This window comes from Mustelus asterias, chromosome 18, assembly GCF_964213995.1.
Source record: "Mustelus asterias chromosome 18, sMusAst1.hap1.1, whole genome shotgun sequence".
Lineage (NCBI taxonomy): Eukaryota > Metazoa > Chordata > Chondrichthyes > Carcharhiniformes > Triakidae > Mustelus > Mustelus asterias.
In genome coordinates, this window is record NC_135818.1 from 47,125,092 (window position 1) to 47,139,621 (window position 14,530).

At 38.6% G+C, this 14,530-nt stretch overlaps 1 protein-coding gene across 4 annotated transcripts in view; it reads right to left on the reverse strand.

Annotated features, from left to right (window-relative positions):
* The window catches only part of arid4a (AT-rich interactive domain 4A), a 100,298-nt gene that overhangs the window by 12,652 nt on the left and 73,116 nt on the right, over positions 1 to 14,530 (reverse strand). For all 4 annotated transcript variants that reach the window (XM_078233847.1, XM_078233850.1, XM_078233849.1 and 1 more), the window contains exons 15-20: positions 11,486 to 11,690; positions 8,304 to 8,572; positions 7,365 to 7,595; positions 4,944 to 5,028; positions 747 to 942; positions 298 to 360 (exon numbers count right to left, since the gene is read on the reverse strand). In XM_078233847.1, coding sequence (XP_078089973.1) covers positions 298 to 360; positions 747 to 942; positions 4,944 to 5,028; positions 7,365 to 7,595; positions 8,304 to 8,572; positions 11,486 to 11,690 — 1,049 coding nt within the window. The remainder of the gene's footprint in view (positions 1 to 297; positions 361 to 746; positions 943 to 4,943; positions 5,029 to 7,364; positions 7,596 to 8,303; positions 8,573 to 11,485; positions 11,691 to 14,530) is intronic.

The following is a 14,530-nucleotide window of genomic DNA, read 5'->3' on the forward strand; positions in this document are numbered from 1 at the left end:
ACAAGGAAATAAAAAGAGTATAGAGGTAAGGTGGCTAGATAGAGAAGATAGAGATCAGCCATGACCTCATTGAGTGACATATCAGGATCAAGGAGGTTAAATGGTGTACTCCAATGTAGACCCAGTTGTTATAGAATCATTGCTGGTGTTTCAAATCCATGCTGAAGTGGGGCAAATTTGGAAACCAATTACCAGCACCATACAATAAAAATACACGTAGGACACACACTGGTGTTTTAATGTACCGATATATAAAGCAGTAACTATTAGGTTAGGTTAATAGCCAATTATCTGTACCATTTGATGCTTTGTCTGAATCATACATCCCAGAGCTACGCCTGGTGCGCCTTCGAGGAAGACCTGGAGAAAGCAAACATCAGGAGTTATAAACACTTAGCAAAAATCATATATTTAATTAAACTGCACACAAACCCAAAAGACCCCAGCATGTTTGCCAGTTAGAAAGCAAGATGAGGATGAGAAATCGATTCAATGGAACTTCAAAGTTATGCGTTTTTAGTTGAGAGCAGCTTGCCAGAAAGTCCAACATTTAGACCACAGTTTTACATTTGGAGCTTTACCCACTTGCACATTACAGATTTTGAAAGAATAAGTTTGAAATCAAAATAAAAACCATATTGCAGCAGTTTTAAGGATACCTATCAATACGGTGTAGCATTTATCATAAGCACCTTAAGTCTCTTCAAGGAGAAAGAAAAAGTAAAATACAGCATTTAAGTTCATACCTTCTATTCCATTGAGAAGAGGTGAAGAATCAGACACATTATTCCTCATACTTCTGGTTCCACTTTTGCCCTCATTACTTGGAGTTTTGGATGAACTACGTTGTGAATTGGCAGTTGGAGGCGATTTCAGACTAGGTCGCCCACGTTTTGATTTATTTTGCTTGTCGTCATCTTTCTTTTCATGATCTTGTTTATTCTGTACATAACAAATAATGAAATTAGCATCTACAGAACAACAGCTTTCATTTATATATTTATATGGTGCCTTTTAAATATTAAAACATCCTAAGGGGTGCATCCCAGGAATGTTAGGAAACAAAACTGACACCAAGTCACAGAGATATTAGGGCTGGATAGGTGATCAAAATCATGGTTGAAAAAGCAGGTATTAAGGAGCATCCTAAAGGAGAGAAAGAGGAAGAGGGGCAGGAGCAAAAGGCGTGGCTTCTAACGATGGATCAATATCACAGAGACAGAGATACACGCACACAAAGGGTTGGAGGTGAGCCCTTGGATGGAATTGCAAACAAGGATATTGATTGTAAATTCAAGGGCTCGATGGACCAAGTACCAATGTAGATCAGTGAACACAAATTGATGCAATCCAAGAAGACAGGTGGAATTTTACGGCCCCATCACAGTGAAATTTGCAGTGAGCTGTTGTGATGATACTGTACCTTTAAGAAATGTATTTATATAATGTTTCTTGTGCAGAGTGTGTTTAGAAGTCAACTCTATTTAGAGTGCTTGTTTTATTCTGAGCTAATGCATTTTTGAAAATGTTTGGTTTTTCCTTGGGGTTTCAGAGTTGGGTTTAATTAGGTTTAATTAGATTGACAAGAAGCAGAGCCATGTGAATGGGCAGAACTAAGCTTAAAGAGTCAAGCAGGCAGTTTTTGCTTGGGTCTGCAAGTAGCAAGAAGTGTCTTTCTCTTTCTCTCCATGCAGGGCTGCTATTTGAGTATCAGAAGACAGTTGTGTCTCTCTCTCCAGGGGTGTTCAGAGACTGGCAGCGGACATACCAGCATGCAAACCTGTGTTTTTGCTAACTGATTTTGGAGTGGGGTTTAAGTCAATGAAGAATATTGCTTAAATTGGAACTAGGCTAGGTTAGCAGTTAAAAATTGTATCTCATCATGTTTAAGTAATAGGTAAAAGTTAAGCTAATTCATTCATTATATTTAAATTGTACCATTAAATAAAGTTTGTTTTGATAAAAGCTTCCTTGTGTGTCAATAAAATCACATCTGGACTGAAACACCTTATCCTCACACTAAAATAAAAAAGATTGGGGTCTAGTCTAACTTCATAATATACCTTGGGTTTTCTGATCTGGTCCCTATAACTGTTCAAATTGACTTTGGCAGGGCTGGAAAATCCCACCTGATAGCTTGTTTAAAATACTAAAATTTTACAGTTTAGCCTATGAATCTAATAAAGTGACCAAGTACCTTAAAAACATGTACATCAAACAATAAGATTTCAGAAGTGCGGCAACAATAATCTCTCCCTCAATGTCAACAAAACGAAGGAGATTGTCATCGACTTCAGGAAGTGTAAGAGGAGAACATGCCCCTGTCTACATCAACGGGGACAAAATAGAAAGGGTCGAGAGCTTCAGGTTTTTCGATATCCAGATCACCCACAACCTGTCCTGCTTCCCCCATGCTGACACTATAGTTGAGAAAGTCCACCAACGCCTCTACTTTCTCAGAAGACTAAGGAAATTTGGCATGTCAGCTACAACTCTCACCAACTTTTACAGATGCACCAGAGAAAGAATTCTTTCTGGTTGGTATGGCTCCTGCTCTGCCCAAGACCGCAAGGAACCACAAAAGGTCGTAAATGTAGCCCAATCCATCATGCAAACCAGCCGTCCATCCACTGACTCTGTCTACACTTCCCGCTGCCTTGGCAAAACAGCCAGCATAATTAAGGACCCCACGCACACCAGATATTCTCTCTTCCATCTTCTTCTGTCGGGAAAATGATACAAAAGTCCAAGGTCACATACCAACCGACTCAAGAACAGCTTCTTCCCTGCTGCGGTCAGACTTTTGAATGCACCTACCTTGCATTAAGTTGATCTTTCTCTACACCCTAACAATGATTGTAACACTATATTCTGCACTCTCTCGTTTCCTTCTCTATGAACGGTATGTTTTGTCTGTATAGCACGCATGAAACAATACTTTTCACTATGTTAATACATGTGACAATAATAAATCAAATCAAGTGAAAGTCTGTTTGCAAAATATTACATGGTATTACAGCCCAGTTCTCTCAACAAGTCTATACTAGTGTTTATGGTCCATATGAATCTCCTCCCACCTTACTTTTTCTGATCTAATTTATCCTTCTATTCCTCATGTGTTTATACAACTTCACTTTAAATGCATATATTCTGGTTCCTTCAACTACTTTTTGTGGCAGTGATTTCCATAATCTAACCACTCCTAAAGAAATATAGTATTTCAGGATTTTTTTAAAAATACAGACGACAAAGGTGCAGTTGTGGATGGTGTGGTGGGGGGGGGGGGGGGGGGGGGGAGTCATGATCATTAACGGGAATTTTTCCTTAGATGATCAAATGGCAACTGTTGTCAATAGTCTTCGAATAGAATCATAGGATCTTTTACATTCACTTAAGCAAGCAGAATGGCCTCACTTCAATATCTCATCTGAAAGATAACACCTGAACAAGGAAGCAGTCTCTCCATATTATACTGGTGTCAGCCTAGATTACTGTGATCACCCCCACAAGGTCCATGGGGAATAAACTGATTGATCTCTCTGTGGGGCTTGTTGAGTATGAGTTCCCCTGGTAACAGGCAGTGGCCTGCCCAGTGAAACATTACCTGAGCTTTTTATAAGGCCTGGGTCTGCTGAACCATAGCCCCAAGTCGGGACTGGTGTGTGCACATCACGGAACTGGTTTTATTTTGCATTCTGTAATAAACTATGGTCCTTTCCAGTCAGGCTTCCTGAGTCATTATAATTACATAATCAAAGATAGTGTGGCATGAACCTGCAATTGTCTGTCTGACTTGAAGGGGAGACTGGAATTTTAAAAAGCGGTATAGCTGATTAAAAAGCATGCTCAAATTGATCAAAGGGTCATTTTTGTTCCATACTTTCTGTTAATACTCTTAATCCTCTTGTCTCCGGTGCCCACCTGCCTGCAAAATTCCTAACCTCTCATGAGTTTCTTTCAGATTGAGCACAGAAGGCTAAAATTAACTGGGAGCACTCCTTGAAAGTGAGGCTCATTCGTGTCTAATACCATCAAATTTATATATTCTTATTATATGGAAAAGAATGCTTAGAGGCTGTGTAAGACAGAGATTTCCACAACTTCTGGCAACAGGTCGGAATTAAAACACAAAATTCTGGAAGAACATGCCCCTTTTAAGATGCAAACAAAACCTGCCATGCATTTCCAGTATTTTCTATTTTTATTTCCTTACTTCCCCACAATACCCTTGATTTCTATTGAAAAAACAATAGAAAGGAGCACAGAAAAACAGACATCAGGAGATTGGAACGGTACAAAATGACCAACGTAGGCTGAAGGATATGTTGCTTTGCATGCAATTAACCCACCAACTTAGATTCCTTAATACAATTCCTGTATTATACATGCCAACCCTCAAGTGTCCAAAGGTGTGTGGGTTAGGGGGATTAGCCATGGTAAATGCCCAGGGTTATGGGGATGGGGGGGGGGGGGGCGCGCGAATGGCCTCTTTCTGCACTGTAGAAGTTCTATGGAAATATATAATTACCTACCAACATGGAAACATTTTAAATTATTTTAAATTGTTAGAATTGATCAAAGTGAAAGTCTATTTTGATAGAACTTAGTAAATTGTCTAGAAATATGGCATAATGTGGATTAAAGGCAGGTATAAGGAGTTAAGGTACCATTCAGCTACGATCAAATTAAATGGTGAACTCCTATCCCCACGTTGCCAGTGAGGGAGGAGAAAGGCCCAAATACTGGAATTTACAGCAGATAAAGTGGTAATCTTGCAAATATTATGTTCAGCAACTCCTACACTACAAGATACCCCATCAATAGCCATTGTACATCTGGCTAAAATGTTCCTCGTCAACATGATTTTTTCCCCCCCTACGCTATGCTGTCATGCAAAAACTGTCAAGAAGTGATTAATAAAAACAGGGTACATCTTTTCATACCTTTAATTTTCTTCTATGCTTCCCTTTTGGCGCACCTCTTTCTGAAGGCCAGAGAATTCGATCACCTTTTACCCATTCGTCATACCTGAAGACGACATTTGATACTTTTAGAAGCTCAACATTAAAATCAAGTACAACACAGAAACAGAACATGTCAAAATCTACTCCAACTATTTGGATGGAATTCATTTTTACATTTAACAAAAGAATTGCAAAGGGAACAGAAAACAATACGATATATCTCTATCATGATCAAAAGCAAAAAAGAACAGTAGATTCTGGAAAAAATAAGTCCAGATAAAACTAAGCCTGTACAATTAGGGCCAAGTACTCAACTGTAATTTTAAGTCAAATCAGAAATAGAACAAGAGACTTATTGAATTTGGAGTTTGGCATCACAAGCCAAAACCAACAGAAGTAACAGAAGACACCAGATCCAGCTATATAAATCAGCACTTTTATATACTTTCCCTACTCCACCTCTTTACACACTGAAAAAGGTTCTTCTTCCCCTCTTATGGGAGTGCACTCTTCTCGTCCAGTCAGATGGAATGAAAAATGTTAATAAATGGATAGGAATTCATTTTAATTTCAATTTTCCTTTTGTAAAATGACTAAAATACTGAAGGTTCGCTATTTAAATTAATATATAACAAGACTGAAAGGGTTTCAATTCTTGCTAAAGTCAATCAAAGAATGGATTACATTTTCTATACACAAAGCAGAACACAAATTCATGAGATTGCGTTGGAGCAAATAGAGCAATTCAGTAATTTATATACCAGGTTAAGAGGTGCAGCACAGAGGGAAATAATGAACATATTGTAATACAACCTGTAAATGAATGAAAAGATCAGTGCAGAAGATCAACACGAACATCCAAGCTTATAGAATCATAGATTGGTTACAGCATAAAAGGAGGCCATTCAGCCTACTATGTCTATGTCAGCTCTCTGCAGCAGCAATTTGCCTCAGCACATTCTTACTTTTCAGATAACTCAATGCCTCAATTGAACTTGCCCTCACCACACACACAGGCAGTGAACTCCAGATTCAAACCACTCAGTCACTGTCATTTACAGCACAGGAGGCTGCCATTCAGCCCATCAAGACCATGTTGGCTCTTCATGGAGCAAGTCAGTCAATTCCATTTCCACCATTCTCTCCATAGCCCTGCAAGTTTATTCCTTTCTTAACTACCCAGATGGGCAACACCAGCAGATCCATGGGAAGACCACCACCTCGAAGCCACACACCATCCTAATCTCGAACTAAATTGCTATTTCTTCATTGCTGCTGGATCAAATCCTGGAACTCCCTTCCCGACAGCATTCATTCAGGTGGATTGCAGTAGTTCAAGAAGGTGGTTCACCACTACCTTCTCAAGGGCAATTAGAAATGAGCAACAAATGCTGGCCTTGCCAGCGATACCAATATCCCAAGTAAAAAAAGCACCTTACTTAATGGTCATCCAGAATCAACACATGGCAAGACACCAAAAGGAGAAAAAAAATGCCAAAAGTAACCAATAAAACCCAAAAGAATTAATTATTTTGGGACTGCACTTTTAGGTCCACTGTACCTACTTTCTGCTAGGGTGGCACAAGGTTTCGTGAAAAACGCATGGTCAAATAGTCACAATGGTCTGGAATTTCTTGAATACTTGCATCAAAACATGGCACTAGTGCAGATTTTCATTGTAAAAGTCAGAAGAAATGTATAAATGTCATACTACAACATTATGCACATTATAAATAAGCTGTAAATCTCAAACTTTAGGTGTAGTAGGACCCAGGTGTTTCATGGCAATTTATTTTTTTATTTCTTCTCATTGAGGCCAAAATGTACTTTCTATTTTATGGCCTCAATGCATTAAAAATTGAAAAGCTTTTACAGTTGCAATTTTTTTTAAACATGTGGTGTCTGATGTACATAATGCCAATTTGACGGTCTTTACAATTTAATCTTCATGTTTAAGATTAAACTTAAAGGGTCACGGAATAATTTTGGTGCCTTCCTTGGTCCCTGACTTCTTACCCTTAGTTTACATGGATTTTCACATGCTTGCAAGAAAGATGATTGAAGAAATTGCGTAACTTACTAACACGAAGACTGGCGAAAATTTCAGCACCATTTGCTGGCCACACACCATTTCAGGCCAGCATCTGAAATAAACCCTAAGCTAATACAGCAGTGCAATGACAGGCACCCAAACCTCTCTTTAAAAAAAAGTCTTGAGGTGGAATTAAGTGTGTATTGTCAGTGAAGGAACAATACTGCATTTTAGGAACTGCAATTCCGATGGCCTTGGAAACATTACAATCAAGCTTATTCAGAAATCAAGTCCAAACTACAGTAGCCAACAGAAATAAATGGAGTGATTAAAATAATTGCAACAATTTGTAAAGTCAACATTCTTACCGTGTATTCCAACCATAGTAATGTACTAAATAGACAACCTCGCCATCATCAACTTCAGAATTTCTAATATTGGCTTCATAGATTTTCTGATTTTTTCCACGCCCGTATTTTACTTTAACTTTGGTTCCAGAAGGGAATCGTTCAAATTCATCATCCTCCTCCTCCTCCTCTTCTTCTTCCTCCTCCTCCTCCTCCTCCTCATCTTCCTCCTCTTTATTTTCATTCCCTTCCCTGAGAAAAACCAACAAAGAAATAAATGAATGATGAAAATGAAGAGATGTAGCACAGGTTTTAAATAGTCAGAAATAAATTTTATTTGTGTATCTCCTCAATGGCAGCATAACTAAATGCACCATCTAACTTGAAACTAAGCTGCGTAGATCACAAGGTGCACAGGCTTCATTTCATTCATGGTGTGTGCTATGCAACAAGCTTCGGCCCCTGCCCGGCTTGCCCTCAGTATATTTTCCTTAAAAAAATGCAATTGTAAAAACAGATTTACACAACATTTATCTCCCCTGTTTATGGACCTAGTGTATAAACTGGCTGCAACATTTACCTGCTGAAGAAAAATTCATAGGCTAAGAAATGCTTCAGGATATCCAAAGGATGCAAAATGTAGCAAAAGTAAGAACTAAGTTCTTTGTTTTCTAATCAGTTGAACTTTGCCTTCAGGAGAAACAACCCTACATATTCCCATTTACTCCGAGCAAGGGTATCCAATCAAATACAAGGAAATTCAAGCATAATAACTACTTCATAGCTTTGCAAACACACAAAACCGTTCATCAATTCTCTGTAGCATCATTGTATTCCAAGCATTTTTCAAAAAATGTGTATCTCGCTACATAGAGGCTCTTTTGTAGATCATACATACTTTATGTGCAAAACCAATACTAGTGCATATATAAGCAACAGCATCTTAAACCATGTACATACTTTTTTTGTCTATCCTCATGATCCTCTTCGGTGTCTTCATCATCTTCCTCCTCTTCCTCAGAATCTTTCTCAGACTCTTCTTTCTTATTCTTCTCAGCTCGACTTTTGGGTGTGGACACATTTTTTTGCTGTCCTGTGTCAGTGTCTTTCCCCTGTTTCTTGGAGTCCTCCTTCACTTCTTTATTTTCTTTACTAATTTCCTCATTCACCTTTTCTTTTTTTAATTCTTTGACTTCTTTTTTGATAGGTGTGACATTTCTCCTCCGACCCTAAAGCAGGTAGTTTAGTTAAACTCAAGCTTATAATTAAATCTTCAATATATTAAACAAAAATATTCAATTTTTATTCCTTCTGGATTTCAACACAAGTCTGGATGATAAAGGCTCCTTAACCAAAGCATTTTTATGACAGATTAAGCAGTCCCATTATTCACCTCTGTTAGGTATTGTTAAAATGTGCACCCTGATGAGCAATTAATGTTTCATTGCTACTTGTGTTTAACAACATGCAAAAACTATTAACGTTGAACTAGTAGGTGTTAAGATTTGAAAATAATTTAAAACCTTTGCAAAGTATGTTATCAAAGAACTGGGTTATCAAGTCATCAATACTGCTTAGGAATAAATATGACAGAAGCTAACAGCATTTCACAGAACAAACCTGTAAAACATCACATATATTGTAGTGCTGTTAGATATAATGTCTAATATTAAACAAAAATATATCAAACTTATAGGCATTTGCTATCTCCGGGAAGTGATTCGAAGATCAAAATGCACAATTATCTGAAATACTGAATTTCTGCAGATGCAGAATATCAAATTAATTGTTTTCCATTCCAGCAATAAGCCCAAACAGACATTAAACATAGATACACAGTTTTAATAACCAAGAATTTGTTTTATAACTAATTATATATAATACACATCCCAATACTGCCTGCCCAATTTAAAGTGAATTAAGTTTTGTTCACCCAAGGATTAAATTAACAGAATTTCTAAGAATTTGCGCCAATTCTACCCCGATAGAAAACCTTAATCTTTTTATTAATAAAATAACTGATGACTTTTTACAGTACCATTTGCTCTTCTGCAAATTGCAATTTGCAGTATCGCAGACAATTAGTACAAACTAGTCAGGGGCAAAAGTCATTATCAATTAAGGAGGGGGGATTTTTTGTACATCTTTTGGAAAATTCTATTAATATTTAGACATACAACACTGCTTTGATTTGTAATGTCCTCCTTCAGAACTATATTTTCACTTAATTTTAAAAGTTCAATAACACGACAAATATTAAATTAACACAGAAAAACAATCATTGAACCTGCACTGACAACAATTGCAACCAGGCCCTATCCCCATAACCCACATGTTTACCCTGCTAATCCTCCTAAGGGACATTTTAGCGTGGCCATTCCACCTAACATGCATATCTTCGGACTGTGGGAAGAAACCAGAGCACCCGGAGGAAACTCACTCAGACCACGGGGGAGAATGTGCAAACTCCCCACAGAGTCACCCGAGGCCGGAATTGAAACTGTGTCCCTGTTGCTGTGAGGCAGCAGTGCTAACCACTGTGCCACCATGCCATCTTAGATAAGCTACAGTTTTTTTTTTACTGCAGTTAGCACATTCTGTGGATTCTGATGTTTCAATCCTTCTTTACATCTACCTTGTGCCAGAGCCCCTCCAATAACCAAGTGGGTAAAAGGCATAGTGCATCAACAACATCCACAAGCATATCCCAAACAGAAGTTGCTGAATAGGGATCAATAGATTGAATAGATGACATCCTCTTTGCTGTTGGGACTAGACGAGATGATTTCAGATTAAATTCCCAATGTGTCTGGAGTTGTGCAAAGAGAGAACTGGCCTCAGAATCAAGCTTAGGGAGAGAAATATTAACAAATCAAGAGCTTGGAATGTCAACTGCTATCCTGACCCTTATTGCATTATGTAGTTAAGAATGAGAAAATAAATTACAACTGTGATACCACATCACAAATGAAACAACATGTGAAGAATTGCCATCTCAACAAGAGCATAGAGAGAAATTGGTAGCTGTGGAACTGCATCCAAGAAAGAGTGAGCACTATTAGGAAAGATTCTGATGGGGTGCTTGGCAGGGTAGATGCTGAGAGGATGTTTCCCCCTCAAGGTAGAATCTAGAGCTAGGACACAGTTTCAAAATGCAGTCTCCCATTTAGGTCAAAGGCGAGGAGGAATTTCATCTCTAAAAGGGTCATTAAATCTTTGGAATTCTCTTCCCCATACAGAGATGGAGGTTTGGTCATCGGATATATTCAACGCTGAGTTAGACAGACTGTTGGTGTACCAGGGAATCGAGGGTTTTGGGAGGCAGACAGAAAGGTGGAGTGAAGGCTACAAGCAAATCAGCCATAATCTTATTGAATGACAAAGCAGGCTCGAGGGGCCTGCTCCTATTTGTTATGTTCTTTACAAAACAAGTATAGAAAATTGGAACATCTACTCAGTGCCACGCATCATGTATTTTCAATGCATTTGTCTTTCAGGTCTCCAGCATACCGTTCTTGATTCAGCCACTAGGTGGCGTTGATGTATCCTGTCTGTTGGAAGTTTCCTGTCCTCAGAAATGAGAAAAAAATCCTCAATTTGCTGGGCAGCTTTGAAGGGATAAACTTCTTTTAGGGAAGTTTTAGGGAAGAGGGAAAATTCTTCCTCCCTGACCTCATCACCCTAATTTTCTTCAGCACTTGGGAATCTCCCTTCTATGCGAAAAGAATCTAAATGGGTTCCAAATTATGATTTTATTAGAAGTTATGTCAGGTACTACAGACTTTATCTAAGCAAACGTCAAAGCAGTTACTACAAAATGGTTTGTGCTACCCAAAGACTTTAGATAATCTACTCTGAATTTAATTCCTTTTGTGCATGCTGATCAAATTAAATCTATGATCAAGATGGCAGCTGAAAACTGGATCACAAATTTACAATACCATAACGTTTACAGGCAAAATGTAAAATGTTGTTGAGGTGTGGCAACACAGTTGTGATTTACACTTGAAACTCTACATGAGGATGGTGATGACTCTGAAACAACCAATGTTGATGCTGCTCAGAACGCTGTACAGAAAATTCAACGTTTAACCGTTACAATGTCCTGTCAGCAATCAGTTTCAAGCTGGAGAATTACTTACTCTCGGAGATCTCACTTCTTTTTCCTCTTTGTCATTTTCAGTGTCATCACTTTTCTCATCATCTAAAGTTGTAGGTGCTTTCTTTGGATCACATGTCCCATTCTCTTCATCCTTCTTCACTGGTCTTCCTATAGGTTCCATGTGGTGAATGGTCCTGAAGCGAAGGTCAGCTGCACGGCAGTATTCCTCAAAACCATACAAGTACCTAGGATACAGAGAAGAAGAAAGGAAATGCATAGATCTGATGTAAATAAAGCCACTCAGTATAACTAGATTCGAATATATAAAACTTGCAGGCAGGAAGTCAAGAATAATGCTCAAAATATTTCAATCATAAAGAAACCCAACCAGGGTATCATCTCAACTAGATGTGCAACACTTTGCTCGGTTATGAACCCTTTTACAGATAGACAAGTAAACTAAATTACACATTTCATGCTATGATTTTGATGTATTAACTTCAGTCAGGAAAGATGATCACATATAGGAAGCTTGCATATTTTGTAGCCAAGCACTTTCTGAAAATGAACAGTCATACAAATATTCCCAGATTTGGAGTTTTAAAAGTATCCACGAGCATTTGTAAAAAAAACAAGCAAATCTGAAGTAGTGATAATGATTTTTTTAAAAAAAATTCTTATTTAAAAGGCTGCAGTAAATTATGACAAAGTTCACATCAGTGGGGCGGCACTTTCAGGGAAAGAGACAGTGGTCAGAATTCTCCAATCTCATACCCCCACTTCCGCTGCCAGCGAGAACGAAGAATTTGGCACTCAGCCAAATCTCCAGCCACGAGGTCGGAGAATTCCAGCCAATGTCATTAATAGAAATATTGTAATGGTTTTAGGGAAACTGGACTATAATTCTGGGGTAGGCTCGGATCTGACAGAATATAGTACAATAATCTGGTCTAATCAGATCAACTGCTTTTCTGATTGAAGACTTCAGGATAGAAGAGTTGACTATCACCACTAGTTTTATCACGCTGATTCTAATGTCTTCGGCAGAGAGTCATCTTTCATTGCGTTGATGTATTTGAAATTGGAATTTTACTTAAGTTTCATCAGCAACTGATTTTTCCAACCAGACATCCCCCAAACTGCTTGTAAATTTGGGTAACAATGTACTTAATATTCCACTATTTAAACGAATGGCAGAACTGAGAAACAAAAACTCAACTGGTGAAAAAAAAGGAGAGAATTTGTAGGGCCATACAATTGGAGAAAACTACAAAGATAGAGGTACAATGCTGTGGAAAAATTTTACAATTGAAGTTGCCCAAATCTCTTCAATCAAGTTTCTGCTCCTCTCAAGTATCAAACACTCTAACCAAAGTCACGAACAACATTTTCAGTAATTGATTATGGTGCAGTATGAATCCTTATCCTCCTCACTTTCAATACAACTGTCACAGGATCCTCCTTCAATGTCACTTCCCCATCGTCCAATTCTGAAACTGCCCTTGCTTGATTCAAATTTTAAATAGCCAATTGCAGCCGATACCTTCAATAGCTACACCTTTTTACAGGTTCCAAGATTGCTTGGCTGTTTCCTCTTTCCTCATTTACATATTACCAACTGGCAACATTATCCATAGCTGTGTTGTCAGCTTTTACAGGTATGCCAATAGTACCACATCCCCCCTCTCTCAACTCCACTTCCTCTGCACTGTCAGATGGTTTTCCTGACACCCAGGGTAGATTTTCCGACCGCGCTCACCCAGAAACCAGAAAATCCAACCCGAGGTCAACGGACCTTTCCATGGTCCGCCCCTCGCCCGCTCGGATTCCCATGGCAGGTGGGACAGGTTAATTTACCCCCGTGTCTAACCGCTGCCTAGACCCATTTGTCACTGGAACCCTCATTCATACCCTAGTCACATTCCCATTAAATTATTTCAATGCTTTTCTAGTTGACCTCTCATGCTCCATAAACATCAGCTCATCTAAAAATGCCTGCATCCTATCCCAGAATCAAGTTTGTCCATCACATTAGGTCTCATAGGTCAACATCTCAAATTAAATTATTTTGTGTTTAAATTCTTCCCTGATTATACCCTTCCCTTTGTTTTCTAATCTCCTCTAGCCCCACTCTCCATCCCCCTGACTGAGCTCTTGTGCACCAGGAGGGGGCAAATCATCCCAACACTGGTGCTATGCCTTCCATTGTTCCTTTAAAATTCACCTCTTTCGGCAAGATTTTGGTCATCCTTCTGGCCTCTTCTTTGTTTGAGATCAGTTTTCTGTATGGCTCCAAGTTATCCAGGATCATTTTTCTATGTTTAAAGGTACTGAAGAAATGCAAGTTGGTTTTGATACACTGCAGCATTGAAAACCAAGTGAAGATGCCTTGGTGCTGAGAAAGGCAAAGCCACAGCATTCTGGATTCAAAGTTTATGAAGTGTGAAAACAAAAATACCAGCAATAGAAAGAATGGAGGGTCCAGCCCCAAGATGATAAAAATGTGGATTAGGGTTTCAATAGCAGAACAGAAAGTGTTGGGTAAAGAGCTGTAATGTCCTGGAGGTGGAAAATAAATAGTATGACTGATCAGATTCAAGGAAGAAAGCTGAGCTCAGGATTTAGCACAGAGTCCAGGTCTCAGACCAATATTTCCAGAAAGTTCTCCGTTTAAAATCCCATTGCTTTTAAATAATCATAAATTCTCAAATGCTGTGCTCGGAAAACAACTGACAAGAGGCAAGCTGAAGCTACAAACTTCAAGCCTTTGCCCCTGAATTGTCAGTATTATGATGATGCTACCAGGTTTCTGTGATGAAATTTACCCAAGTGTGATCTTACTTTTAATTGAGGAAAGAAACAAAGCCTGGCCACTGTTCCAAAAACTAATTGCATCCAGTGAAACCGCACACATCTAACTAAACTGATGCAACATTACAGAATAACAGCAGTTGACCAGGCATACAACTTCAGTGTTGAGGATGGAAATAAGGACAAAAGAACATAAACATTGCATAAAGAGCAAGGCTTTAATCTGGTTAACATTAAGCTGGTTGCAACCACCACTCATCTAGGACGAGATGTT